General features: G+C 66.0%; 3 protein-coding genes across 6 annotated transcripts; 2 read left to right on the top strand and 1 right to left on the bottom strand.

Annotated features, from left to right (window-relative positions):
* The first annotated feature begins 367 nt into the window (after positions 1-367).
* Positions 368-7,475, top strand: LOC106834201 (serine protease 57-like). 4 transcript variants are annotated; one of them, XM_070491577.1, is made up of 10 exons: positions 368-535; positions 1,926-2,037; positions 2,623-2,766; positions 3,101-3,994; positions 4,931-5,047; positions 5,604-5,630; positions 5,698-5,851; positions 5,943-6,087; positions 6,943-7,203; positions 7,314-7,475. In XM_070491577.1, exons 4-10 carry the CDS (start codon positions 3,925-3,927, stop codon positions 7,464-7,466), a joined length of 927 nt encoding a protein of 308 aa, XP_070347678.1. In that variant the 5' UTR covers positions 368-535; positions 1,926-2,037; positions 2,623-2,766; positions 3,101-3,924; the 3' UTR covers positions 7,467-7,475. The 4 variants fall into 4 exon arrangements, with proteins under 4 accessions (XP_070347678.1, XP_070347677.1, XP_070347680.1 ...); XM_070491576.1 differs by having other exon boundaries at positions 2,270-2,766; XM_070491579.1 differs by having other exon boundaries at positions 1,926-2,766; positions 3,101-3,196; positions 3,671-3,994.
* An 806-nt stretch (positions 7,476-8,281) lies between these two features.
* Positions 8,282-11,936, top strand: LOC106834199 (serine protease 57). The gene is made up of 5 exons (XM_070491581.1): positions 8,282-8,419; positions 8,667-8,820; positions 9,240-9,384; positions 10,099-10,362; positions 11,407-11,936. The coding sequence occupies exons 1-5, from the start codon at positions 8,341-8,343 to the stop codon at positions 11,605-11,607; spliced, it is 843 nt and encodes a 280-aa protein (XP_070347682.1). The 5' UTR covers positions 8,282-8,340; the 3' UTR covers positions 11,608-11,936.
* Positions 11,937-12,579: 643 nt separating this feature from the next.
* FSTL3 (follistatin like 3) lies at positions 12,580-19,121 on the bottom strand. The gene is made up of 5 exons (XM_044752442.2): positions 18,955-19,121; positions 17,463-17,648; positions 15,175-15,390; positions 13,889-14,116; positions 12,580-13,799 (listed from the first exon to the last, which is right to left on the bottom strand). The coding sequence occupies exons 1-5, from the start codon at positions 19,055-19,057 to the stop codon at positions 13,708-13,710; spliced, it is 825 nt and encodes a 274-aa protein (XP_044608377.2). The 5' UTR covers positions 19,058-19,121; the 3' UTR covers positions 12,580-13,707.
* Positions 19,122-24,625: the final 5,504 nt, after the last annotated feature.

The following is a 24,625-nucleotide window of genomic DNA, read 5'->3' as shown; positions in this document are numbered from 1 at the left end:
AGGGGAGCGGCCGGGGAGCCCCCCCTCGGGGGCAGGTCCGGAGAGGCCATTGGCGCGGGTGCCCGGAGAAGAGCGTCTGGGTGGGGGACCGGCCAGGCCCCAGCGGGATGGAGGACGACACGGCAGCCGCTGATGCTCCTGGGCGCACGAGGGCCGGAGGGAGCGGGGGACCCCGGGCTCCGTGGCCAGGGCACTGGGGAGCCACAGCACAGCTTAGAGCCAGACAGGGGCCGACCCGGTTGTCTTGGCGAGGGCCTCTGGGCCGCCAGGTGGGGACTGCATTAAACCGGGAGGGTGGGGGCCGGAAGAGGCTGCCCTGGGACCCCCTGGACGTGGCTGAAGCTGGACCAGGTTGAGAGACAGGTGGATTCTGGATCCATCACGGGGGAGCCGACCAGATTGCCAGCAGACGGGATGTGGGGTGACAGGCCCCGGGGTCCCCGTCTCCAGCCTGAGCGCCTGGAAGGACACGCTGACGTGGATGGCGTTGGGGGCAGCGACAACGGGGGACGTCGGTGGGCAACTGGACACCCAGGTTGGAGTTGGGGGCCAGGCCCGGCCTGTGGCGGGGGGGAAGCCTGGACGGGAGCCTGGGGGGAGCGGAGGAGGCAGCGAGGTCCCCTGCCGGCCCCTCGACTCCTCGTGGGCTGTCTGAGTCCCTCACGCTGCCTGGGTCCCCGTGTGGACCCCGCGGCGGGGCGCGAGGCGGGACCCGTCCCCATCAACACATCGACTGCGGCCCTGACTCCCGGTTCTTCCAGGAACTCTGCCCCCTGGCCCCCAACACACTCACTCCCTGGGGTCGAGGGGTCGGGGGTGGGAGAAGGAGATTTGTCCAAAACCTCTTCATTTTCTCCTAAAATGGTTCTCAGCACGTGCTGGATAAGGGCGTGTGTGTAGGGCAAACGGCCTTGGCCGAGCTCTGGAGGAAGACACAGAAGGTGGAAGAAGGAAAAAGACCCAAGAAACACCAGGGGCCCCGGGTTCCAGTCCCAGCTCAGCCCCACCCGTGCTGTGTGCCTCCGCATCTGTTTCTTAACCTCTCTGGACCTCACTTCCCCACCCTCCCAGGGCTGCTCCCAGGGTTAACGGGCGAATCGACACGGAGGGCTTGGAGGAGGGCCCGGCATGTGCTGCCTCAGGGTTTGGCAAACTTTTTCTGTCGAGGGCCAGAGAGTAAATATTTTCGGCATTGCGGGCCAGACGGCCTCTGTCGCAAGGACTCGGCTCTGACACTGCGGCTCGAGAGCAGCCGGAGGCAACGCGTGAACGTCGGGTGGCCGTGTGCCAATAAAACTTTATTTACAAAACGGGCTGTGGGCCGGGTCCGACCTGCGGGCCGAGGTTTGCCGCTGACCCCGCACCAGGTGCTCAGCAAAAGTGAGCTGTGGGCACTTTCATCCCTGCCCCTTGGCCTTTGAGCCCGTTCAAGCCAAAAACACTTATTGAGCACCTGCTGTGTGCCTGGCCCCGACGGTACCAGGGATGCAGGAGCCCTAGGCTGGGAGACATGGTGTTTCTTGTTTACCGAACAAATGATTCGAGGTTTGAAGGATGGTGGATGCATTTTGTTGAAAAATAGGAGGGAGGCCAGCCCGGTGTCACAGTGGTTGAGTTCGTGCGCCCCACTTCGGCGTTCCAGGGTTTGCAGGTTCCCATCCTGAGCACGGACCTAGCCCTACTCATCAGGCCACGTTGAGGCAGCATCCCACATATAAAACAGAGGAAGATGGGCACAGATGTTAGCTCAGGGCCAGTCTTCCTCAGCAAAAAAAAAAAAAAAAAAGAACTAAAAATAGGAGGGAGGGGAGGAGGGTGTGGGGACCTCTCTCCCCGTCCCCATAAACCATCCACGTCCTTTCCCAGCCCTAAGCTCCCCAGGGCACCTGCCTCCCTCAGGTCAAAAGCCAGAGTCTTCTCCGCAGCCCTCAAGACCCCACACGGGCACGCCGGCATCCACACCCCAGACTCAGTTGTGTGGGCAGCTGTTTCCAGGGGACCAGCCTGGAGGTGGCGCCATGTGAGCTGCGGAATTGGGTGAGGCAGAGACGGCGGTGGCGGGAACAGCCGGGGGGCCGAGGCGGGAGGTGGGACGGACTCTGACGTGAGGTGGGCTTCAGCTGACCCCTCGCTCCCCGAGGGGCGAGGGGCGGCCACACCACCCCCGGCCCCTCCTCTCTGCTCCCCGCCCCCGGCCCCGCCCCCTTCCTGGACCACAGGCTCCCACCGTTTCCATGACGACCCCCCTTCTCCTCCCGCCTCCTCGCAGCCTCTGCTCACCCTGGACGCCCCCGGCCCCAGCCCAGGCCCGGCCCACCTCGCAGCTGCGGCCGCCCCGACACCCTGCGGGGCCCTCGGGCTCCAGGGTGCTCTCACTCTGGGCTCTGCGTCCCTGAGTCAGGGGCCCCCCGACCTCCCACCGGCCCAGCTCAGGCCTGTGGCCCCCACCCTGGCCCTCGGCCTCACTCTCTTTCCCCCACGGGATCCGCCCGCCCTGCGTGGCCCACGCGCCTCCTGTGACACCCGCCGCGCCTCCTCCAGGATGCCCGCCCCGTGTCCCACACTGCTGGGCCTCCTCCCGCCCTGTTCTGAGTCCGCCCCCTTCACTCTCCCCCTTTCGAGGCCGGTCGCTCTCTCCCCACTCGGTTCTCCTGGCGGACGACGCCGTCTGCTCACCGTGGCGTCTCTGGCCGCCGCTCCACCGGGTCAGCGACTCGTCTGTCGTCCCCGCTGCCGTGGCCCCAGGACAGCAGCTGCATACAGCAGGTGCTCAATACGCGCTTTCGGGATGAATGACTTCACATCTCCCGCTAGCATCCTGCACACAGATGAGCAAACAGGCCCTGCCGGGGCGCCCGCACCCCCAGAGGGGGACAGTGAGGCTCAGAGCCGTGGGGGCTGCTCCAGGGACCCCAGCAGCAGCCAAGCCACTTCCCCCTGTTATCGTCCCCGGGCGGAAATCCTGGAGTCTGTCAGGGTGGAGGAGGCGGGAGGGGCCATGAGGCTCTGGCCCACTGGCCTCGGTTTACCCATCGGTGCGATGGGCTTGCTCGGGGCTCCCCACGTGCGAGGCACTCACACGCACCCGTCCCTTCCTCAGTCCTCTCAGGCCCCCGACGCTGGTCTCAGAGAGAGTCTGCAATGGGCGGCCGTGTCACCACCGACCCCGTCGCAGATGAGGAAACTGAGGCACAAAGTGGGGTGCCTGGGCCTCCGACACTGAATCTGGGGGGTTTTCTGGGAAGATTTTGAGTTTTTCCTAAATTTTCAGGGTCTCCTGACCCCCCCCTCCCCACCTCCCACACTGCTTGAACCTCCCCTGCTGCTCTGGGCTGCGGGCAGGGGCTGTGCACATGCTGAGCGCCAGCTGCATACCCGGCTCAGGCTGAGTGATGAGCACCGACTGCATGCAGGTTCTGGGAGCCACTGTCTGTCATGGGCCTCAGGGCCTCACTCGCAGGGTCGCTCCACAAGCATCTGGTGAGGCAGTAAGAGGCTCAGCGTCTCTCCCAAGCTGTGTGACCCCAGGAAGGTCACCGGGCCTCTCTGTGCCTCAGCTTCTCCCTCTGTCAGGCGGGGACGTCAGCAGCCCTTGTGCGGAGGGGGAGGGTCGGGGAGGTGAGCATCAATAACGATGAGAGTCGTTATTCGTTACTCTTATTTATGTCAGAACCTCACGGGAGCCAGAACTGACCATTTCTTGGAGGGGCTGGGACAGGCCCACCCCTTCCCGACACCCACGCGGTCCTGGCTCCCCCCCCGCCACGGCCAGCCCCCCGGGAACCATTGGTGCCGTTACCTCGCATTACACAAGCCCCCGAAGAGGCTGGGAAGGATGCGCCGGATGCAAGAGGGAGCTTATCCCAGAGGGAAGGGCGCCCCCAGCTTCATAACCCAGCCAGGTCGGGCCCTGCACGGAGCAGCATGCCCGGAGCTGCCGCCCCTGCCGTCCTCCTGGCCTGCACACTGGCCCTGGGATCCCCAGCTTTTGCAGGTAAGGGGGACAGAGACCATTTGGGGTCTGATGGAGCTGTCCAGCTGTGGCTGGGCCAGCATTGGGTCCCATTGCAGATCGTCAGGAGCCAAACCCACTCCCTGGGGGGCTGTGTCCTCTGCACTTGATAGCTGCTCAGGAAAAGAAATTCATGTGACCATGAGTTCATGTCCTCAATATGTAAAGAGCTCCAACAAATCAATAACAAAAGTGTTTAGTAAAGGGAGCTATGGTTATCATCATCGTCATTGTCGTTGTTGTTGAGTCTGCTCTGACTGGGACCCAAGGACGAGGATGACACCCACATCTCCCTTGGAAAGGACCCTTGAGGGTGCAGTCCAGGAGTCCCAGGGTCTGGACAAGCCAGGCTCCCTTCTCTGGGCCTCAGCTGGGGAAGTGGGATCACTGACCCCCACCCGGTCCCTCCTCCCTGCAAAGCTCCACTGTGGGCAGCTTGGTTATTTGGGACCTCGAAGGACGGTTTTTTTGTTTTGAAACTGCTTCTCAGATGGGAAGGAAGTGCACTGGCTGTGGGTAGAATCGGCCCCTGGTGGAGGCAACCAGACCTGTCCCGAGGCTGCATCTCTGGCCCCATTGCTCCCTCGCTGTGTGACCTTGACCAAGGCATTTAACCTCTCTGCACCTTGGTTTCCCCATCAGTAACATGGGGACAGAAACACTGCTGCCATCCTCGGCTGTCTCTGCAGCTTCACGTAGTCCTCATACCAACATTCAGGGTATGTGGCTGGGGACACGGTCGTGACAGGACGGTCCCAGAGACCCAGAGTGGACAGGAGCCAGCAGAGTCTCCCGGGGACTGTCCACTATGAGCTGCGACTGGGCTCCGAGTGGCCACACGGTGTCCGGCCCCAGCCGAGACCCCAGGGACGACTTTCCCACCAACCCCGTGGTTTGCATTTTCCTTGGTGTCCTCAGGGCCACGTCGGCTTCCCGTGGCTGCCACGTTGTCACAGACACAGTCACGCCGAATGACAATCACTTACTATCCGACCAGCGGGCCTCCCTGGGCTGAAGTCCGGATACCACACACAGGCCCGTTCCCTCCACGCCAGCTGGTGCTGCCCCAACCCTGTCGCTTTGAGGCTCTGTGCCTCAGTTTCCCCGTCTGTAAAGTGGGGATGATGACGACACAGTGACCTAATTCACAGGGAACTGTGGTCGGCTAAATGCGGCCCCAGAAACGTCCCCCGTCCTGGTCCCGGGCCCTGTGGACGTTGTCACCTCACGGGGCAGAGGGGACTCTGCAGACGGGTTAAGTCGAGGCCCCTGGGATGGGGGTGACCCGGGATTCCCGGGGCCCAGGGTCAGCCCAGGGTCCTGAGCAGAGGGAGGCGGGAGGGTCAGAGGCCGAGATGGAGACACTGCGCTGCTGGCCGTGCGGACGGAGGAAGGGGCCCCGAGCCCAGGACGCGGTGCCTCTGGAAGCTGGAGGAGGCGGGACACGCTCCTCCCCTGGGGCCTCCGTGAGGACCCGCCCTGGCCTCACCTGGGTTTAGCCCCGTGGGACCCCGTCGGACTCCCGACCCCAGGATGTGAGGTGACAAGTGTGTGTTATTTTAAGTCACGGTGTTTGTGGCGGTACTTGCAGGACACTCACGGCCACTGGAAGTCCCAGGTACGTGTGGGGACGGGCAGCGTCTGGGGTTAAAACCGCAGGCCCCTCACCCGGCTTTGCCCCACAGGGACCCTGCGAGGCAGCATCGTGGGGGGCCGTGAAGTGGCGCCCCACTCACGACCCTACATGGCATCTCTGCAGCTGGACGAGAAGCACATCTGCGGCGCCGTGCTGGTGTGGCGTCGCTGGGTGCTGACCGCTGCGCACTGCGAGGTGGCCTGGTGAGTGGCTGGGGCTGCCCCGGGGGGTGGGTGGGCTACAGGTCTGGCGTGCTCCGGTTTCAGTGCCCTGTCCCCGTCCCTCCTGAGGCAGGAACCTCAGCGACTTCCGGGTGGTCCTGGGGGCCCACAACCTGAACACGCCGGAGCCCACCCAGCAGGTCTTCAACATCACGCGGGCTGTGCCCTACCCGCTCTACAACGCCCAGCAGGACATCCATGACATTCAGCTGCTCAAGGTGGCCGGGCAGGCAGGGCCAGGAGGGGCAGCCTCACCTAGGGGGAGGGACCCAGGACAAGGCCGAGAGCATGGGGAGGTGTCCTCACCATCATGATCACCACCATCACCATCATCATCACCACCATCATCACCGCCATCACCACCACCACCACCATCATCACGACTATCACCACCATCACCACCATCACCACCATCACCACCATCACCACCATCACGACCATCATCACCACCATCACCACCGTTACCGCCATCACGACCATCATCACCACCATCATCACCATCACCACCATCACCACCATCACCACCATCATCACCATCATCACCACCATCACCACCATCACCACCATCACCATCACCACCACCATCACCACCATCACCACCACCATCACCACCATCACCACCATCACCACCACCATCACCACCATCACCACCACCATCACCACCATCACCACCACCATCACCACCATCACCACCATCACCACCACCATCACCACCATCACCACCACCACCACGACCATCACCACCACCACCACCACCACCACCACCATCACCACCATCACCACCACCATCACCACCATCACCACCACCATCACCACCATCACCACCATCACCACCACCATCACCACCATCACCACCACCATCACCACCACCACCACCACCACCACCACCACCATCACCACCACCATCACCACCATCACCACCATCACCACCATCACCACCATCATCACCACCATCATCACTATCACCACCACCATTATCACCACCACTACCATCATCATTTCTCTCCCTGTCCCCCGCCCCGTCCCTGTCTCTCTGTCTCTCCACCTCTGTCTCTGCCTCTCCCCACCTCCAGCTCCACACCTCGGCCCGCCGCACTTCCTCCGTTCGCCCCACGCCCCTGCCTTGCCGGAACCGCTATCTACGCCCAGGGTCACAGTGCCACGTGATGGGCTGGGGCGAGACCACGGGCCACGACGACCCCTCGGCCGCGCTGCTGGAGGCCACTGTGGTCGTCCAGCCCCGGGACACCTGCAACGCGTCCTGGAGAGGCGCCCTCACGCGGGACATGCTCTGCGCCTCCACGGGCACCAGGGAGCGCCGAGGCGTGTGCGCGGTGAGCCGGGCGCCCTATAGCCCTATCCCTCGGGTGGAAATGACACATGGGGGCTGCCCGCTGTGCCTCAGTTCCCCCACCCACGACGCCCTGCCACCCTCTGTCCACAGGGCGACTCAGGCGGCCCCCTCTTCTGCCGCGGCCAGCTGCAGGGCGTGGTGTCCTTCTCCTCCATGGTGTGTGGGAGCCCCCACTTCCCGGACGTCTACACCCGCGTGTCCGCCTACGTGTCCTGGATCAGGGACGTGCTGCAGCACTACTGACGGGCAGGCGGGGTCTCCCCCTCAATAAAGGCTCTCCAGGCGGCACCGCGCCTCCGACCGTGTGTCCCCCTGGCTCACCGCAGCTGCCATCTCCCTGCTCTGCTGCCTCCCATGGCTCCCCAGCACCCTGGAGCATCTTGGCCCCTCGTTTGCGGCCCTGAGAGACCCACCCGGTCGGTCTCTGGGCTCCCGGGGCACCAGGGCCTGATCCCAGATCGCCGGCTCCGCACCCCCAGCCCCACAGAATCAGCACCGTGGGGGGCCTTTGTCACCGTCACGCTCTATCTCCAGCTCCTGCCTGGGCTGGTATACAGTACGTGCTCCATAAATGCAGCAATAATCACAGGGGCTCCAGGGGCCAGCCCTTCTCATCGTCCTCACAGCCCTGAGATCGGTGCTGGGGTTGCAGATGGGGAAACTGAGGTTCCAGTCAGCGACAGGCAGGGCTGGGGCTGGACCCCATTCGGCTGGACAGCCGGCACCACGACCCCCGAGAGGCGGCCGCAGGCACCACGCACGTCAACCGTGTACTGGGTCCTGCAGGCAGCTCCCTGCACACGGTCCCCGGGCTGATGCTGGGTAAACTGAGGCACAGAGAGGGTCAATGACCTCTGGGGTCACACGGCCTGGCAGAGCGCAGGCTTGCCCGGGCAGGCGGCCCCGAGAGCCTCCCCCCACCCATTTCCTGGCCGCCTGTGCAATCGCGATCGTGGCCAATGGTCGAGGCGGGCGGTCACCGGGCTCCCAGAAGCACCGGCTCCGGCGGAGGTGGGGCCTCTGACCACAGGCTGCAGCCGGGCCCCCTTCCCGGCTGTTGGGCGAGGGTGGGGCCGCGGCTGGCAGAGTCCTCCAGGGAGCCGCCAGCCCGACAGCCATGGGGTGCGGGGTGGGGGGCCGGGGCCGCCTGCTGCTGACCGTGGCCGCTGTCCTGACGCTGCTCACAAGGCCCCCAGGTGAGGACCCCCAGGAGCCCCCCGACCCCACTCGGGCCCCCAGCTCTCGAAGGCCTTCCCTGTCTCTGTCTCTGTCTGTCTCTCTCTCTCTGTCTCTCTGTCTCTGTATCTCTGTGTCTCTGTCTGCGTCTCTCTGTCTCCTTCCGTGTCTGCCTCCTTCTCCCCCCCAGCCCGACACCGACCCCATCAGCTGCCCCGCCTGCCCTCCTCCCGCCCGGCCCTGACGCGGCCCCCGCCCCGCCCGCAGGCTCCTGGGGGGCCCGGATCATCGGCGGCCACCAGGTGACCCCCCACTCCCGGCCGTACATGGCGTCCGTGCGCTTCAAGGGCGAGCACTTCTGCGGGGGCTTCCTGCTCCGCGCCCGCTGGGTGGTCTCGGCCGCCCACTGCTTCAGGGACAGGTGAGCCCCCCACCCGTGGCCACCCCCCCCGAGGGCGGGGCCACATTCCAGGCCGGGGACCCCACCCCTGGCTGGGGCGTTGCGGGGGAGCGGGCTCGCCGGGGCGGCGGTGACAACAGGAGGTGTCACAACGGCACGTTGACCCCAAGGACGTGGTTGTGACCGCGAAGGCGGATGTTGAGGTCACTGGAGTTAAACCACCCCAGTGAGCGCTTTATTCTCCGGGAGGATATTTCCACGATCATTATCAGAATCAGCATCAGGACCGTCCGAGCCAACACTGCAGCCCAAGGTGGGACGGCCACCCCCACGAGCCCTCGCGGCGCTGGCGTGAGGACGGAATGCACCGCTGCCCCCGTTTCGCAGATGGGGAAACCGAGGCCAGGACGGCGGGCCTCACGCGGTCCCTCCCCCCGCAGAGACCCCCGCGCGGACCTGGTGGTGCTGGGGGCGCACGCCCTGCGCGTCGCGGAGCCCACGCAGCAGGTGCTGGGCGTCTCGGCCGTCGTCAGTCACCCTGACTACCAGCCCGCGACCCACGCCAACGACATCTGCCTGCTGCGGGTGAGCGGGGCGGGGGCGCGGGACGCAGGCCCGGCCTGTCCCCGTCACCCCCAGGGTGGCCCCCTCACCCCCACCCGAGGCCGACCGACCCCCGCGGAGCCCGTCCCCCAGCCCCTCGCCCTGGTCCACTTTCCCGTGTCCACGCAGCCCCCACCCGCTCACTCGCCTCTTCACCACCGTGCGCGGCTGCCCCCCCGACCTCAGGTCATGGGTCAGCGGCACACAGCAGGCGCTCAACGTTCGTGTGGACGGAGGGAATGATGAGACCCTGACCCCCCATTAAAGACCCCATGTCTGCGCCCTCGGCCTTCCCTGGGCGGGCAGGAAGCGGCTCCTCCCGGTGGCCGTGGGGACCCCACGCATCCCCGTCCTGCTTAGGGGGCCGCCCCCCCCGCAGCTCCCACCCGGGTGCCCCGGCTTCGATTCCAGGCCCCCCCGGGGCCTCCGTCTTAAAGGGAGAGCATCCCAAACCTGCCCCCCAAAATGTGGCAGAAGGTCACAACAGACACGACGGAACCGGGTCCCCTGGGACAGGAGGGGTCCGGGCGCCGTGTTCTCAGTGAAATGGACGGGCCAGCGAGTGTGGACATTACTCATCTGTGGAGCCCCGAAGCCTGGGGCTCACTGCTCCATCCCGTACTACAGACGGGGAAACCGAGGCAGGAGCCATGGTGGGCATTGTGGGCGGGGCTAAACTCGGCGATCTCCCCACAGCTGAACAGCTCTGCTGTCCTGGGTCCTGCCGTGGGGCTGCTGAAGCTGCCGCGAAGCGGCGCCAGGCCACCCAGGGCCGGGACGCTGTGCCGTGTGGCTGGCTGGGGCTCTGTGTCTGACTTCGAAGACCAGCCCCCTGGGCTGATGGAGGCCGAGGTCCGTGTGCTGGGTCTGGACGCCTGCAACCGCTCCTGGACGGGCCGGCTAAAGCCGGCCATGCTCTGCACCCACAGTGAGGACAGCCAGAGGCGCGGCTTCTGCTCGGTAAGGTCCTCACTCTTCGCCCCACCTGCTTACCGTGTGGGGAAACTGAGGCCCACAGAGAGAGGCAGAACCGGGCAGAGCCTCTGGAACCAAGTCCCAGCTTGCTTTTGACCAGATGGGCCTCATCTGAGGCCCTGGAAGGGCAGGGAGCTGCCTAGGGTCACAGGGCTGCCGTGTACGGCTGTGCAGGTCGTGCACTGCACAAAGAGCTACAGCTTTGTGTATTTCTAAGTGGTGTCCAGTAGGGTAAAGTAACATGTCAAGAGAAGAACTCCCGCTCCTAAAACCTCGTATAGACTACTGGCAACCCCGGCCCTGGTGCTGAGGGAGAAACTGAGCCTGGAGGGTCTCTTGTTCCAGGCAAGAGAGTTCAGTGGTTCAGAGCACAGGTGTGTGGCCTTGAAACAGTCACATCGCTTCTCTGGACCCCACTGTCTCCATCTGTGAAGTTGCCCCTTCCTAGGCTCAGAGTCGATTTCAGATGGTAATTAGGGTGATAGGACCAGGGAGGGGAGGAGGGGAGACAGCAGGAAGCTTAGGGTGAGTATTCAGGGAGGCCTCTTAAAGGAGAGCACCTCAGAGCTGAGGCCTGAAGGAGCCTTGCAAAGATCTGAGAGAAGGCATGCGAGGCAGAGAGACCGGTCACAGACCCGCCGTGGACAGCTGTGCAGGTCGCACACTGCACACAGCGCTGCAGCCGTGTGTATCTATACGAGCCACATCCAGCAGGGGCAGTGACAGGTCTCAGGAATATGCAGACTAGAGGCTGGAGGGAGCTTGGTTTCACCCAGCAACAGCGAGGATGCTGGTGTGGCTGGAAACAGGTGGGTGAGGGGGAGAGGAGGGCAGACAGGTGGGTGGGGGCTGGATCCTCAGGGCCTCGGAGGCTGAGATGAGCAGATCAGTCTCTGCCGCAAGGGCACCAGGGGGCCGTGGAAGGTCCCAAGGCAGGGAGGGTCCTGGTTGGATGCACACAACAAGCTCCTTCCGGGAAAGTGAGGCTCCGAGAGGGACCCCCGACCTCGCCTTCCCCTCCACCCCCAGGCGGACTCCGGGGGGCCCCTGGTGTGCCGGAACCGGGCCCACGGCCTCGTCTCCTTCTCGGGCCTCTGGTGTGGCGACCCCAAGACCCCCGACGTGTACACGCAGGTGTCCGCCTTCGTGAGTTGGATCTGGGACGTGGTTCGGCAGCGCCCGCATGGCCCCCAGCCCAGCCCCCCTGGGGTCCCCGCAGGAGCTGCCTGAACCACGCCGGATACACATGGGGGACAGAGAACGATGCAGATCGGCTCGACCCTGGAAAGTTCTGCGGCCCACGCAGGGACGCCACGGGGCCCGCAAACCCCGGAGGCCTGGTGTGTGTGGGGTGGGGGGACATCACTTCCAAACAGAAAGGGACAAAATAACCTAATAAAATGTTAACTGACTAGCCAGACGGGGTCATCTGCTCCCAGGGCCCGCCCACCTTCCTTCTGGCTTCTCCTTGGTGCCAGTGTGGCCGAGGGTCCCGCTCTACCACTCCCTCCCCGGTGACCTCCAGCCACTGGCTCAGCTTCCTCACTTGGTAGTGGGCTGCAGGCCCCGGGCCCCCCTCCACCCTCCTCTGCTGACCCCTCTGGATTCACCACCCCCACCCACAGCCATATCAGGACGGCCTCCCGGCCTTTGCACCTGCTGTGCCCCTGGCCGGATGCTGTTCCTCCACTCGCCACTAACCACACCCATGTATGGACAGAACCGGGCTGTGACAGGGCATGGTCTCAAGGGGGCCGAGCTCCTCGCTCTCTGAAAATTGCCTGGAAGGGAGGGTGCCCGGGCCCGGAGCGAGGGCCGGGTGGGCGCCCCCTGGTGTGCCTGCTGCAGTATCATCACCTATCGTGTTATTGCTATAATTGCACCCCCACCCCTTCCAGGCCACGCCTCCCTGTCGAGACTCTGACCCAAACGGCTTCTTGGGGCTGCCCGCAGCCATCTCCAACCCCCTTCCCTCCCCTGCCCCCTGGAGGCCTCCTTTCTCTCCCTGGCTGCTGCCCGCTGCCCGGAGGTGGACACCAAGGCCCAGAGCCAGGAGGCGGCTGCCCCAAAGACAAACACCCATGTGTCTCCCCCAGACACCTCCGGAGTCCCCCACTGACCACCCTAAGAGCACCCCGGCCCCAGGCTAGTAACCCCGACCAAAGTGGGCGGCACAGAGATGGGGCAGAGGAGGCCTGGGCGCCCCAGGTGGCTTCTGAGTCTTTATTTCTTTGGTGAGGACCCCAGGGTGGGGGAGGTGCCTTGTCGGGGGGCTTGAGTGAGCCCACCTCCTCCTCAAGGGCACTTTTCTGGGTGTCACAAATAAGGCACTTCCTGGGGGCTGGGAGACGGAAACCACAACTGCCCCCTCGCTCCTCGCCCCAAACTCGGGGAGCTAGACCCCCCACGTCTGGTCTGAGCCTCTGGTCTGCACGCACGGATCGGGAGGTGACGTTGAGCGACAGCCCAGACGGAATGAAAGGAATCGGCCCAAGGCCGGCATCTGGCTGGTGTTGAGACCCCTGAGCCGGGCTGTCGGGCGAGGAGGGTCCAGCCGGGACCAGGGTGGCCCACGTGGGACCAAGGGGTCCTGGGTCTGGACCTCCCCTGTAGATGGGCCAGCAGGCCCCAGGGGTGCAGTGGGCCTCGGGTCTACACCCCACCCCAAGCCAGTGGGTGAGCAGCAGCTTGCGGGCGCACGGGGTCGCCACCTAAGCGGATTGGGCACCGTTGGACGTGGTGCCCTGTTCTGGGCCAAGCCTGGCCGCTGCACCCTGAGGCCCGGACCAGGACGCACAGATATCGTCCCCCCGCCCCAGGGGACAAGCTGGTGTTTCAAGAGGTACCAGAGAAACGGACGCAGCGGGAGGGCAGGCCCTGGAGTTCCTGGGCTGGTAGAGGGCAGCGGTCACTTCCTTGGCCCGTCTGGGGTCTGGCACGTTCTGAGACTCGTCTAAACATGCCAGGCTGCGGGCTGCCTCCTCACCCCCCGTCTGTGTTCTAAAAGGCTGGGGTCCCTCTTGACTAACTGCTGGCAGGGAATCCCCAGCCCTCCCGGGGGCCACGATAATGAAGAGCTACCCCCGAGGGAGCAGAAGCGCGGGGTCCTCCCAGGCAGCAGGGTGGCTGGGGTGGAGGCCTCACCCCGCAGCCCTGCTCCCAGGGCTCCTTCCCCCAGCCCTTCCAAGACATCGTCGCGGGGCTCTGGGGCTCCCCAGATAGTCCCGGTCCAGGCTCTGGGGAGTCTCCGGGGGACATAAATTAGACTCTGCTGCAGCAATAAATAAAACGGGGAGGCCTTGAACGCCAGGCCCAGGCCGCCCCGCAGGCTCACACGAAGTTCTCCTCTTCCTCCTCCTCCTCATCCTCTTCCTCCTCTTCCTCCTTCTCCTTCGACTCAGCCTCTGCCGGCTCTGCGGTGCCTGCAGACGGGGAGGCACGAAGGGAGAGATGGGGGCGCGGAAAGGGGCCGGGGTCTGGCCCCCACCGCTGTCCCCGCCCCGCGTCGCACCTGTGCAGCTTCCCGGGTGGCGCACGCCGATGGAGCGGCCCAGGAAGCAGGTGGCCTGGCGGAGGTGGCACGAGGACATGTAGGTGACGTTGTTGTTGCCGCAGAGCTCCTGGCCGGGGCTGGAGGGCGTCGGGCAGGGCGCCGCGCGGCACACCACGCAGTGTGCGCTGCCCGTCTGGTCCACCACGCAGGACTGCGGCCGCAGGCACACCACGTGCGCGCACGACTCTGCGGGCGGCGGCGGTCAGGGCGCGGGCCAGTCCAGCCCCGCCCCCAGCCCCGCCCCCGCCCCCGCCCCGCCAGGAGCCACGCCCACACCGGCTTCGCCCCCCAAGCCCCGCCCAAGGCCCCGCCCCTGCGAAGAGCCCCGCCCACACCGGCGCCACCCTCAAGTCCCACCCCAAGCCCCGCCCCAGCCAGGAACCACGCCCACACCGGCTTCACCCCCCCCAGCCCCGCACAAGGCCCCGCCCCTGCAAAGAGCCCCGCCCACACCGGCGTCACCCTAAAGCCCCGCCCTGGCAAGTAGCCCCGCCCACAACAGGCTCCACCCTCAAGTCTCGCCCCAAGCCCCGCCCCCGCCTGGCTCCACCCTCAAGCCCCGCCTCAGTGAGCCCCGCCCACACCGGCTTCATCCTCAAGCCCCACCACCAAGCCCTGCCCAAGGCCCCGCCCCCACAAAGGAGCCCCGCCCACACCGGCTCCACCCTCAAGGGCTGCCCCAGCTGAGAGCCCCGCGGCACTGCGCTGCACCCTGAAGCCCCGCCCACAGCCACGCCCCCCGCCGGAGGCCCGCCCAAACTGGCTCCACCCTCAAGCCCCGCCCCAAGGCCCCGCCCCAGCCGCGAGCCCCGCCCAACCCGGCTCCACCTTCACGCCCTGCCTCAAGCCCTCCCAAGCCACGAGCCCCGCCCACACCGGCTCCACACCAAGCCCCGCCCCTGCAAAGGGACCCGCCCCCATCCGGGTCCCACCCGCAAGCTCCGCCCCGATCGCCAGCCGGCCCACACCCGGGTTCCACCCTCAGGCCCCTCCCCCACGTACTGCGGCAGCGATACAGGACGCGCCCGCCCGGTGGCCCCGCCCTCCAGCAGGCCCCGCCCCCGCAGGCCCCGCCCCCACGTACTGCGGCAGCGGCCCCGGCACAGGACGCGCCCGCCCGGTGGCCCCGCCCCCCGCAGGCCCCGCCCCCACGTACTGCGGCAGCGGCCCCGCCATAGGACGCGCCCGCCCGGTGGCCCCGCCCTCCCGCGGGCCCCGCCCCCGCAGGCCCCGCCCCCACGTACTGCGGCAGCGGCCCCGGTACATGACGCGCAGGTCCGGGTGGCCGCGGCAGCGCGCGGCGCGCAGCTCGCACTCGTCGCGGTAGGTGGCGCCGTCCGAGCCGCAGACCTGCAGGCGCGCCGGGAGCCCCGCGCAGTCGGGCGCGCACTCGCAGCGCGGGCGGCCGCCCAGCATGCGGCACGCCTTGCCCAGGCCGCACTCCACGCCGTCGCACGAATCTGCGGACACGAGACGCGCGCGTGGGCGGGGGCGCGGGCCGAGGCTGGGGCCGGGGGTCCTCGGAGCCGCGCGCCCCCGCCCCTGCCCTGCGGACCGGAGTCCGGGCCGGTGGGGCGCACGGGGAGGGGACTGGGTCGGGTCTGCGGGCGGGGTCCGTTGGGGGCGAGATGCCGCCCGGGCCCCCTGCACCGGGGTTCGGGCTGGCCTGGGGCTGGGGGCTCCGCCTGCAGGCGCGGCTCGGCGTGGGCGGGAGGGGTCGCCGGAATCCGGGACCCGGGATCGGGCGTCCGGCCCCCAGCCCCGCCGTCGCCCCGCCGCTGGGCCACCCCCTCGGGCTGACGTCTGTTCCCTGATTTACGCGCGTTTCTGGGAAGGCTGGCGGGGGCCCGGCTGCGTCAGCCCGCGGGAGGGGGGCTCCGCCCCGTGCAGGCGCGGGTCTGGGGAGGACGGGCAGTGCCTGTTCCCGTGCCTGCCAGAACCTCCCGGAGAGGCGTCGGCGCCCGGCCCGGGCTCACTTCCTAGGGAGGGGTCCCCCCCAGCCCGAGCCCTCTGTTCTGGGGGTCACCCCCTCCCCGCAGCCCCATTTCTCAGGTAGGGAAACAGGTCTGGCCAGGGAAAGCCTCTCTTTGGGGCGCCCGTCCCCTTTGCAGCCCAGGGACCTTCGGAAATGCAAGTCAGACCCCACTAATGGCCGCTTCCCGCCTGGCAGGCCCTTCCGGCCGCCCCCACGAGAGGACGCTGCTTTGTCACTAGTTTACAAAAGGGGGAAACTGAGGCCCGTCTCAGCCGTGAGGGGAGGAGAGCCAGGTGCACCTCAGCATGAGAACTCCAGGCCAGACCCCGGAAGGACCCCCCCCCCCCCGCCCAGCTCTGTAGTTTGTGGATCTGCAGGGCGGACTCTGAGCTCGCATGCGCGCTCCAGCCTCAGTTTCCACGCGTGTAAAGTGGGGCCGATGTGGGAACCCACCTCCCCGCATAAAATGAGCGGATGCTCCTAAGAAGAGGACCCGCACCCCCCTCCACGCTGCCCCCCGCCAGGGCATGTGGGTCGCACCTGGGCACCTCCCACGCTGCCCGCCCACGCGCACATCTGGAACCGCTGCGCCCGCCTGGGTGGCTTCACGCGAGCGGGAACGGAAGTGGGGGGGCTGGGTTCCCTCCCCCAAGGCCAGATGAGGTGGGGAGGGGGGGTGTCCTGGATCATCTCATGCCCAGGCCAGGCGCTGTCTGAGGTCCGTCCTCCTCCCAGAAGCCGGAGGGGGTTCTGGACGGAGCCAGGGCACGTGGCAGTGAGTTCGGGACCACCCAGCCAGGAGGATCTGGGAGCAATCACGTCCCCGCGGCCAGCCAGGCTCCTCAGCTTGGCCTTCGGGTCTGCAGTCCCCGCTCGGGCCTCCGCCCTGACCCCACCCACCGGGGCCTGAGCCCGGGCCTCGTCCCTGCTGATGCGCCCCGGCACCTTCTCCAGCTGGCAAACTCGTAGTCATCCCCCAGCACCCGGGCTCTCACGCCCCTTCGGAGCCCCTGCACGTTCAGCCCTGACCACAGGGGCCCGGGAGGGTCCCAAACCCTTTCTCCAGGACAGAGAATGTGTCTGGGCTCATTCCGTCCTTCGTCCTGCCTTCGAAGAGCTCCTAGCCCGAGGGAGCAGGCAGCATTGCTCAGCGCACGGTCCAGAAGGCACAAGTTTGTTCAGAGCCCCCTCCCGAATCTGCGGGTGGAGGGCAGATAAAGACGTCGGGGAACGTGGAGCCTGGGGTCACAGGCCAGGATGGCCAAGCAGGAAAATCCACCTTCCCAGGAGCTGGGAGTGAGCCTGCTGTCCTTCCGGGTGGGGGGCTGGGCCTGAGCAAAGACCTGCAGGCTGGAAACCAGGCTCGGAGTCCTCAGAGCTGCTTCCTGAATCCTCAACGGAGGGAGGCTGAGGCCTGGGAACCCCCCCCCCAGCTCCCCCTCTAAGGCTGGGATCCCCTCCTGGCAGCCTCCGCCTCCTCTTGCATACCCCCCAAGACGGGGAGCTCACTCTCAGCCGCCCCACCTTTGACCGCAGCGACTGTGCCCAGGGTCTCACCTTTGCAGGGCAGGCAGTGGACGAGGCCCAGGAAGCCCAGGAGGCTGATCTTGTTCCCCGGGTGGGTGAAGTTGGACCAGGCGGTGTCGATGTTGCCAGAGGCGCAGCACTCAGCCTGGCTGACGTCGGTCTTCAGAACCAGGCTGCAGGTGGCCTCCCGGCCCTGCTGGAGCCAGCAAACACCACCTGTGGAGGAGGCGGGCAGTTCCTGCAGGGGCCACCCTCCCGTTCCCCTCCTGGCACCCAGCTCCCGGCCCGAGGGGATGCATACAGTCGGCGCTCAGTAATGGCAGAGCGGATGGCCTGCCCCCAAGCTGGGAAGGACAGGCAGGGAACTGCACAGGCGTCCCCGCCCGGGCTCCAGACCCTCTTGGGGTCCTTGCCCGCTGTGCTCCACCCCACCCCGCTCCACCGCCAGCCCCCACCCGTCCCATCCCAGGAAGCTCCCCCGCTGGGTCCAGGCCCCCAAGCCCGGGCCTGGCTTTCTGCCCACCCGTCGAGCGCCCGGTGCTGGACGTGTCAGGGTCAGTGGGCCCCGGAGCCGCCTCTCCCGCCTCTGCCCTCTGTCTAGACAGGGCCCGAGGGCACGTGGAGCCCCCTCGCCTGGCAGGCCCCCCCCTCGCCTGGCCCGCCTCTTACTCACTCCAACTTGGGAACATTCCCCTCGCATGAGCTCACCGTCTCCCCGGGGACGCAGCCTTCGGAGAGGGGGCTCGGTGCTCCCCTGCGAGCCCAGCCGGGTGGGGCTGCTGAGTGGGGGTGGGGCAGAGGCCCCTGGGTGTCCTGGCCGGGATTGGGGGCCAGGAGTGGCCGCGGCCCTGGCCTGAGGACTCCCTGCTTCCCAGGCGCCGTGGCGAGCGCCTTCCAGGGACCAGCCCTGGGAACCCAAGGTCCTCGGCACCCATCTCATAAAGGGGAAACTGAGGCCAGGAGTGGGGATGTTGCCTGCTTGGCGTCTCCCCAGGAGTGGCAGGAATGGGATGCCCGGGACCCGGCTGCCTAAGCCGGCCCCTCGGGGAAGATCTGAGACCGTGGCGGGAGGTCCTGGGTCCAGCCACCCGGCCCTGCCTCTCTGGGGCCTCAGGACCCAAGCGGTCCAGGTTCGGATCCCAGCTTTGCCCCTCAAGAGCCGTGTGACCCCCGTGCCTCAGTTTCCCCAACTGGAAACCAGGCTGCTAAGAGTCCCCACCCTCTTGGGCTGTGGCGTGGGGTCAGGGAGGGAAGAGGTACACAGTAAGCACTCAATAATGAGCGGTCATTGTGACTCCCGGTCTTCATAATCACAGCGGGGGAGAGTCCATCTGCTCTGCTGACCTCCGGGTGACCCTCCCTGGGCCCTTCGGGGCGGGGGGGGGGAGGGGAGCCCCGAGCCCTCCCGGAGTCAACCTGCGCCGCCGGCCCGCCCTCGGCCCCCGGCGTCGCCCCCAGCCGCATTCCGGCCCGGCCCACGTGGGTGGCCGCCCCGCCCGCCCCTCGCGGCCGCCCCACTCACCGGGCGCGGGGTCCCCCGAGCCCACGGAGCCCACGAAGCCCACGGCCCAGGCCAGGGCCCCCCAGGGCAGCGGCCACAGCGGCCCCGGCGCCCCGGGACGCATGGCGGACGGGCGGCGGCACCGACTTCCCAGCGCGCGGCGGGCGCCTCCTATAAAGCCCGCGCGCGGGGCGGGGCGGCGGGCGGGGCGGGCGGCTCGGTGCGCAGGGCGGCCCGGCCCGGGGGCGCGCGGGGTCCCGCCCGCAGCCCGGGGGTCAGCGGGGAGGGTGTGGCCGCAGCCCGGGAGGGCACCCGGTGGTGACCCTGGGTCCGAGGTGTCACCGTGGGTGTCGGGGTCTCCCGCGGCGGGCGACCCGCGGGGAGGGTGTCCCTGCGGATCCGGGGTTTGATGTGGCCACTCGTGTGGCCCAAGCGTGATCTGGGGCCCCGGCCTTCCCTCCCGTCCCTACAACGCCCCCCACCCCGGGGACCTCAGCCCCCGCTGGCTCCCTGCTCCACCCCAGGCCACCCAACCGGCCATGGGGCACAGCGGGGGGCGGGGGGGGGGGGGAGACCCAGAGACGTGAAGGGTCCCAACAACACCGCCGACAGCAGTAATAGTACCAGACTTGCAAAGCGCTCTGCCCCGTGGAGACCGCGCTAGACCCCCGGGCCTTTGCAGCCTCTGCGCCCCGGAATCCCGGGCTTCCGACGATTGACGTCGGCGACGTAGGTGTGGGCCTGGGAAGCCGGAGTCCGCCGGGGCCTCCGTTCAGCCGGCGCTCTTCCTGTTTTGGAGCTGGTCCCTCCTATCCTGGGCACCTCCTTCCACATGCTGGCTGGTTCTGGGCAGCCCCTCTGTGTTCCTCTCAGTGACCATCTCCTGGTGGCCGGGACCATTGCGGGGTGCTGGGGTTCCAGACTGACCAAGGCAGACCCAGTCGTGTAATCACCGAACTGATGGTTTGTAGGGGCCACAGACAACAAAATGCATAGACAAACAAATGAATGTATAACTTCAAAGAGTGGCAAATGCTTTCGGGAAAATAAAAAAGATTGAGAACAAGGGTATCTCCCCGGGTGCCTGTGCCTCCTCGCCCTGCCCCCTTCCAGCATCCAACGCCTACCCCAGGTGTGGAAACAGGATCCCTGCAGCCCCACTGCGTGACCCCTCTGAGCTCTGCCCATGCAGACGCCACGCCCAGAGCCCTTTCCCCACTGTTGGCCACCCAGCCTGACCGTGTCCCCCAGCCAGCAGCCAAGGGCCACGTTTCTGCCAGGCTGTCGTGACCCGGCCTTGGTCTCTGACAGTCCAAGAGGATGCTCCCGGCTTGGGGAACGGGGCGGGGACGGGATACCATGTTCTCGCCAAGGGTGTGTTGGGGCCTGGACAGCGTGACCTTGGCCGAGACCTGACCCCGCTGTGGCTCCGTCACCCCGGCCTGGGCTGTGCAAATCAAAGGGTCATTGTCAGCCCAGCGTGGGTTCGAAACCGAGGCCGGCTGCCAGACGCCTCCTGCTCCCCAGCCTGGCCCGTCTCCCCGACCCGGAGGCCGTGCCCTGGGTGACCTCGGGCAGGACACTGGCCCTCCCTGGGGAGCCCCCCCGCCCGTCCCTCCCATCCGTGCCCTCCTCTCCACCTGCCCCCTGCAGCCCGCTTCCCACCCCAGCTGCCTACCCGGCCCCCCAACTCAAACACCTACCGCGACGCCTGGTAGCCCCTGCCCGCCGCCATGGGCTCCGCGGTCCCCTGGACCCCGCAGGTGACAGTCCAGTGCCATCAGAGCTGTGACGGGGGACGCTGGACCTGACCCGGCCCCGGGGGAGACTGAGGCTGGCTTCTCGTTTCAGTCGAGTCCGACTGAGCGGTGGGGGGACGGGGTGTGGGGACAGAAGGCACCGGACGTTTGTGCCACGAGAAAGGGGAAGCCCAACTCAAGGGTGGTCGGCCAGACACGACCCCCGAGATGTCCGGGGCCTGATCCCCGGACCCCACGAGTCTGTCACCCGTGCGAGGGGACTTGCAGGCAGGATTCAGTGAAGGGCCTTCCTCTGGGGACAGGACCCCGATCATCCCGTGGGCCCCAGGGGACCGCGGATCCTGGAAAGCGGAGGCCTCTCCCTCTGCGGTCAGAGAGGCGGGCTGTGAGCAGGACGGCCCCCGCGGGGCTGGCTTTGAAGACGGAGGAAGGGGCCTCGGGCCAAGGAATGTGGGCGGCCTCCAGCCGCTGGAAAAGGCCAGGAACAGACGCTCCCCCGGAGCCTCGGAGAGGAATGCGGCCAATTCCTCGACTTGAGCTCCGCGGGACCCGCGTGGGACTTCTGACCTCCGGACCCGGAAGAGACAATCTGTGTGGTTCGAAGCCACCGAGTTTGGGGCAATTCGTTACAGCAGCCAAAGGCGGCCGACACCGGTGGGCACAGCAGAGGGGGTCCTGTGCCCCGGTGACACCGTCCTGGCCTCACAGGGAGCGAGCACCGGGAGCAGGAAGGTGTGGGGGTCTCCCTGGGGCTGCCCTTGAGGCCTGGAGGGAGAAGGAGGCGTCTGGTGGAAGCCCACTCCAGGCTGTGCCGCCTCGGCCAGGCCGCGTGACCTCTCTGTGCCCAGGTTTTCTCGTCTGCAAAATGGGCACAGATCCCAGTTCTGCAGATTCCAGCCAGGCCACGAGGGCCGGGGCACAGGAGGGCGGGACGTGCACCCACAGATTCTGGTTAGTCAGCGGGCAGGTGTTTGCCCAGCGTGAAGAGTCTTTGCTGCCCGCCTCGATGCTGTGAGGCAGACACCCATTTCACAGAGGGGGAAACTGAGGCTAGAGGCAGGAAAGTGACTTCTTGGGAGTCACAAAGCCCCACAGGCTGGGAACTGGAGTCAGAACCAGGGGAGCAGGGCTCCAGGACTGGTGCGCTGAGCCCCCTCGGGGCAGGGCCCTCCCATCTCTGGACTGTGCGGTGAGGGCCGGCCCCTGGGTCACGGCCGGCATCCCCGCTCCCAGCACCAGATGTGCCTTTGTGGAGTCACCTGCTGCAGTCCCAGCCAAATGGCCCAGGAGGGGGCGCCAGCCGATAAGAAGCACCTGACCGTCAGCAAACCAGGAGTCGGCCCCGAGACTTTTGTGGGGAAACTGACACCCAGGTCCTGACCAAGCCCGAGGGGAGGGGTGTGAGCCTGGAGCTGCAAGCGGCTCCTGCCCAAGGCCAGGGAGAGGCCAGCCCCAGGGGACACGGAGCCAAGAGGGGCAGCAGCAATTCCCTGTGCTATTGTTGGAGGCCCTGGATCCAGCCATGCCTGAACTCCTCCTCCTCAATAAGATAAAGCTGGTTTAAGCTGCGCGTCTGTCGTTTGCAGCAGACAATACCACCTTCCAGTAAGCCCGTTCACAATTTACTCAAGTGCGGCCTCTAGGACTCAGAGCAGCGGGTTCTGCAGTGTCTGTAGGAGGCATGCGCACCCGGATGTGCCAACCTCTGCCTCCAGGATGCTGGCTCCTCGAGCCAGAAGGATGGCTGGTACAGACTCTATGTCAGCTTAGTGCCCGAGAGCTGGGGCTGTGGGAGGCCAGGTCCTGTGGGTTCTCTGATGGGGCATGTGATGCTGATAAGAGAGGAGGCCCTGTAACTCCCCCGTCGCCTGTGCCCTCGCCCTCCCACGCCACCCACGGCTTCCCCTGGACTCCCCCACGGAGTCCAGGCCTGCTCCATCCATGCCCCTTCCCACAGAAGCTCTTCCTCACCGCCCCAAGGGGTCCCCCTCCCTGCAAAGGGACCCAATTTCATGCAGGAATTGGCGGCCACGTTAGCAACAAGAGGCAGGGCCCGCCCTCAGCCCCAAGCTGACTCCTGATTGGCCGAGGAGTGATGCCAGCCCCTCCTCCTTGCTGGCCATTGGTTCAGACACAATCATGTGACCCAGCTCTGACCAATGGCAGGAGGGATGGCCTGCTGGGGCAGGGCATCGAGGAAAGACAGACGTGGGGCTGACTTTCTGGACATGACTCACGAGAGCTCGATGTATTCATCTCCTGTTGCAGCTCTGACAAATCACCACAAATTGAGCTGCTGGAAATAGCAGAAATTTATTAGTTTCTAATCCGGGAGATCAGGAGTCCGACATGAGTCTCTCTGGGCTAAAATTGGAGACGTGTCTGGGGCCATTCTTGGGGTGATGGCAATGCTCAGTGCCCCGCTGAGTTGTCATTGAGTGAATAAAGGACGGTCTTGTCCCTGCCAGGACGGAGGTGGAGGGACCCCCCCCCCCGTCCTTTCCCAGGAGGCAGCCTCCGCCAAGCCTTGAAGCTGCCACCGTGGGCGAGCGGCAGCCTCCCTGGGCCTCGGGTGGACTAGCCGTGGCTTCGTGTCTGCGGCCGCGGATCCCCTGACTTGGTGAGTGTGCGCCTGGCTCGGGGACGAGGCCGCCACCTTTGGAAACACACCTGGGCGTGTTTGGGATAAAGGGTGAGGGGGCTGCCCCTTTGCTGGAAACCCCGCACACACAGCTCCGGGGGCAGAATGACGACCGCGGTGCATCTGGGGTCTGGGCGCGAGTGAGTGTGCTGTTCCGGAAGCTCATCTGCAGGTTCAAGTCGCCTCACAGCAGTTAGCGACGCTCAGAGGCCTCGGTCGGGAGGATGGAGCCATCCCCGTCCCCACGGCCCGGCGCCGTCCTGAGGTCTCGGCCTGTGGCATCCACAGCCGGCGAGGAACCGGGACCCGGACCCGCAGGTTCAGTCCATCAGGACGTGGCCGCCTTGCGGACAGCGGCCTCGGGGCAGCGGGGGCTCCGGGTCTGGGTGTGGCCGCCCGAGGGGCCAGGTTCACAAAAGGCCGATTGAACAGAACCCGGAGGCCTGGCCGCCTCGAGTCCCCTTCCTGGGTGTTTGCCCCTCAAACGGGAAGAAGAGAAAACCACAAAAAACAAGAAGTGTCGGCCAGAGAGTTGAGCAAACCAAAATACGTGAAATAAAAAGTGAAAAATAAAGAACAACACAACCCAAAATATCCGCAAAATCAGAATCAAAACATGCAAACAGAAAAAGAAATACAAAATACAAAACAAAAGTGTGACTAAAGAGAAAAAGACAAAATATATAAATAAAAGAAAAATAAGCAAAAGTGCATAAACATATGGTGGCCTATTCGTACCTGCAGGAATATTCACACCTGTGATGATGTTTACACCCATAGGAATTCACACCCATCAGAACATTCACACCTGTAGGAATATTCACATCCATAGAAATATTCACACCTGAAGGAATGTTCAAACTCATCAGGATATTCACACCTGTAGGAATGTTCACACCCACAAGAATATTCACACCTGAAGGAATATTCACACCTATAGGAATGTTCACACCTGTAGGAATATTCACACCCGTGCAAATGTTCACACCTGTAGGAATGTTCCCTCCTGTGGGGATTCGGCCGGGAGGGGCTGTGGCTTCTCTCCAGCCCCAGAGGCCGCTCCCCGAGGCCTGATTCCAACCCAAATCGGCGAACACGTGGAGCCTCAGGGCGCTCAACGCTGCCAGTGCACCACGTTCATCGTGGCTCCGTCACAACCCCCATGCAACGTTCCGGCCTGAGAGAATGAAACGAGTGCTCCACAGCTCATCCAGTCCTAAAACCCTGGCAGGCAGGTTCTGCCACCTGCTCAGAGAGGTTAAGCTACTTCCCAGGGTCACACAGCCAGGGG

This window comes from Equus asinus, chromosome 20, assembly GCF_041296235.1.
Source record: "Equus asinus isolate D_3611 breed Donkey chromosome 20, EquAss-T2T_v2, whole genome shotgun sequence".
Taxonomy (NCBI): Eukaryota; Metazoa; Chordata; class Mammalia; order Perissodactyla; family Equidae; genus Equus; species Equus asinus.
This window is presented reverse-complemented; position numbering and strand designations above follow the sequence as displayed.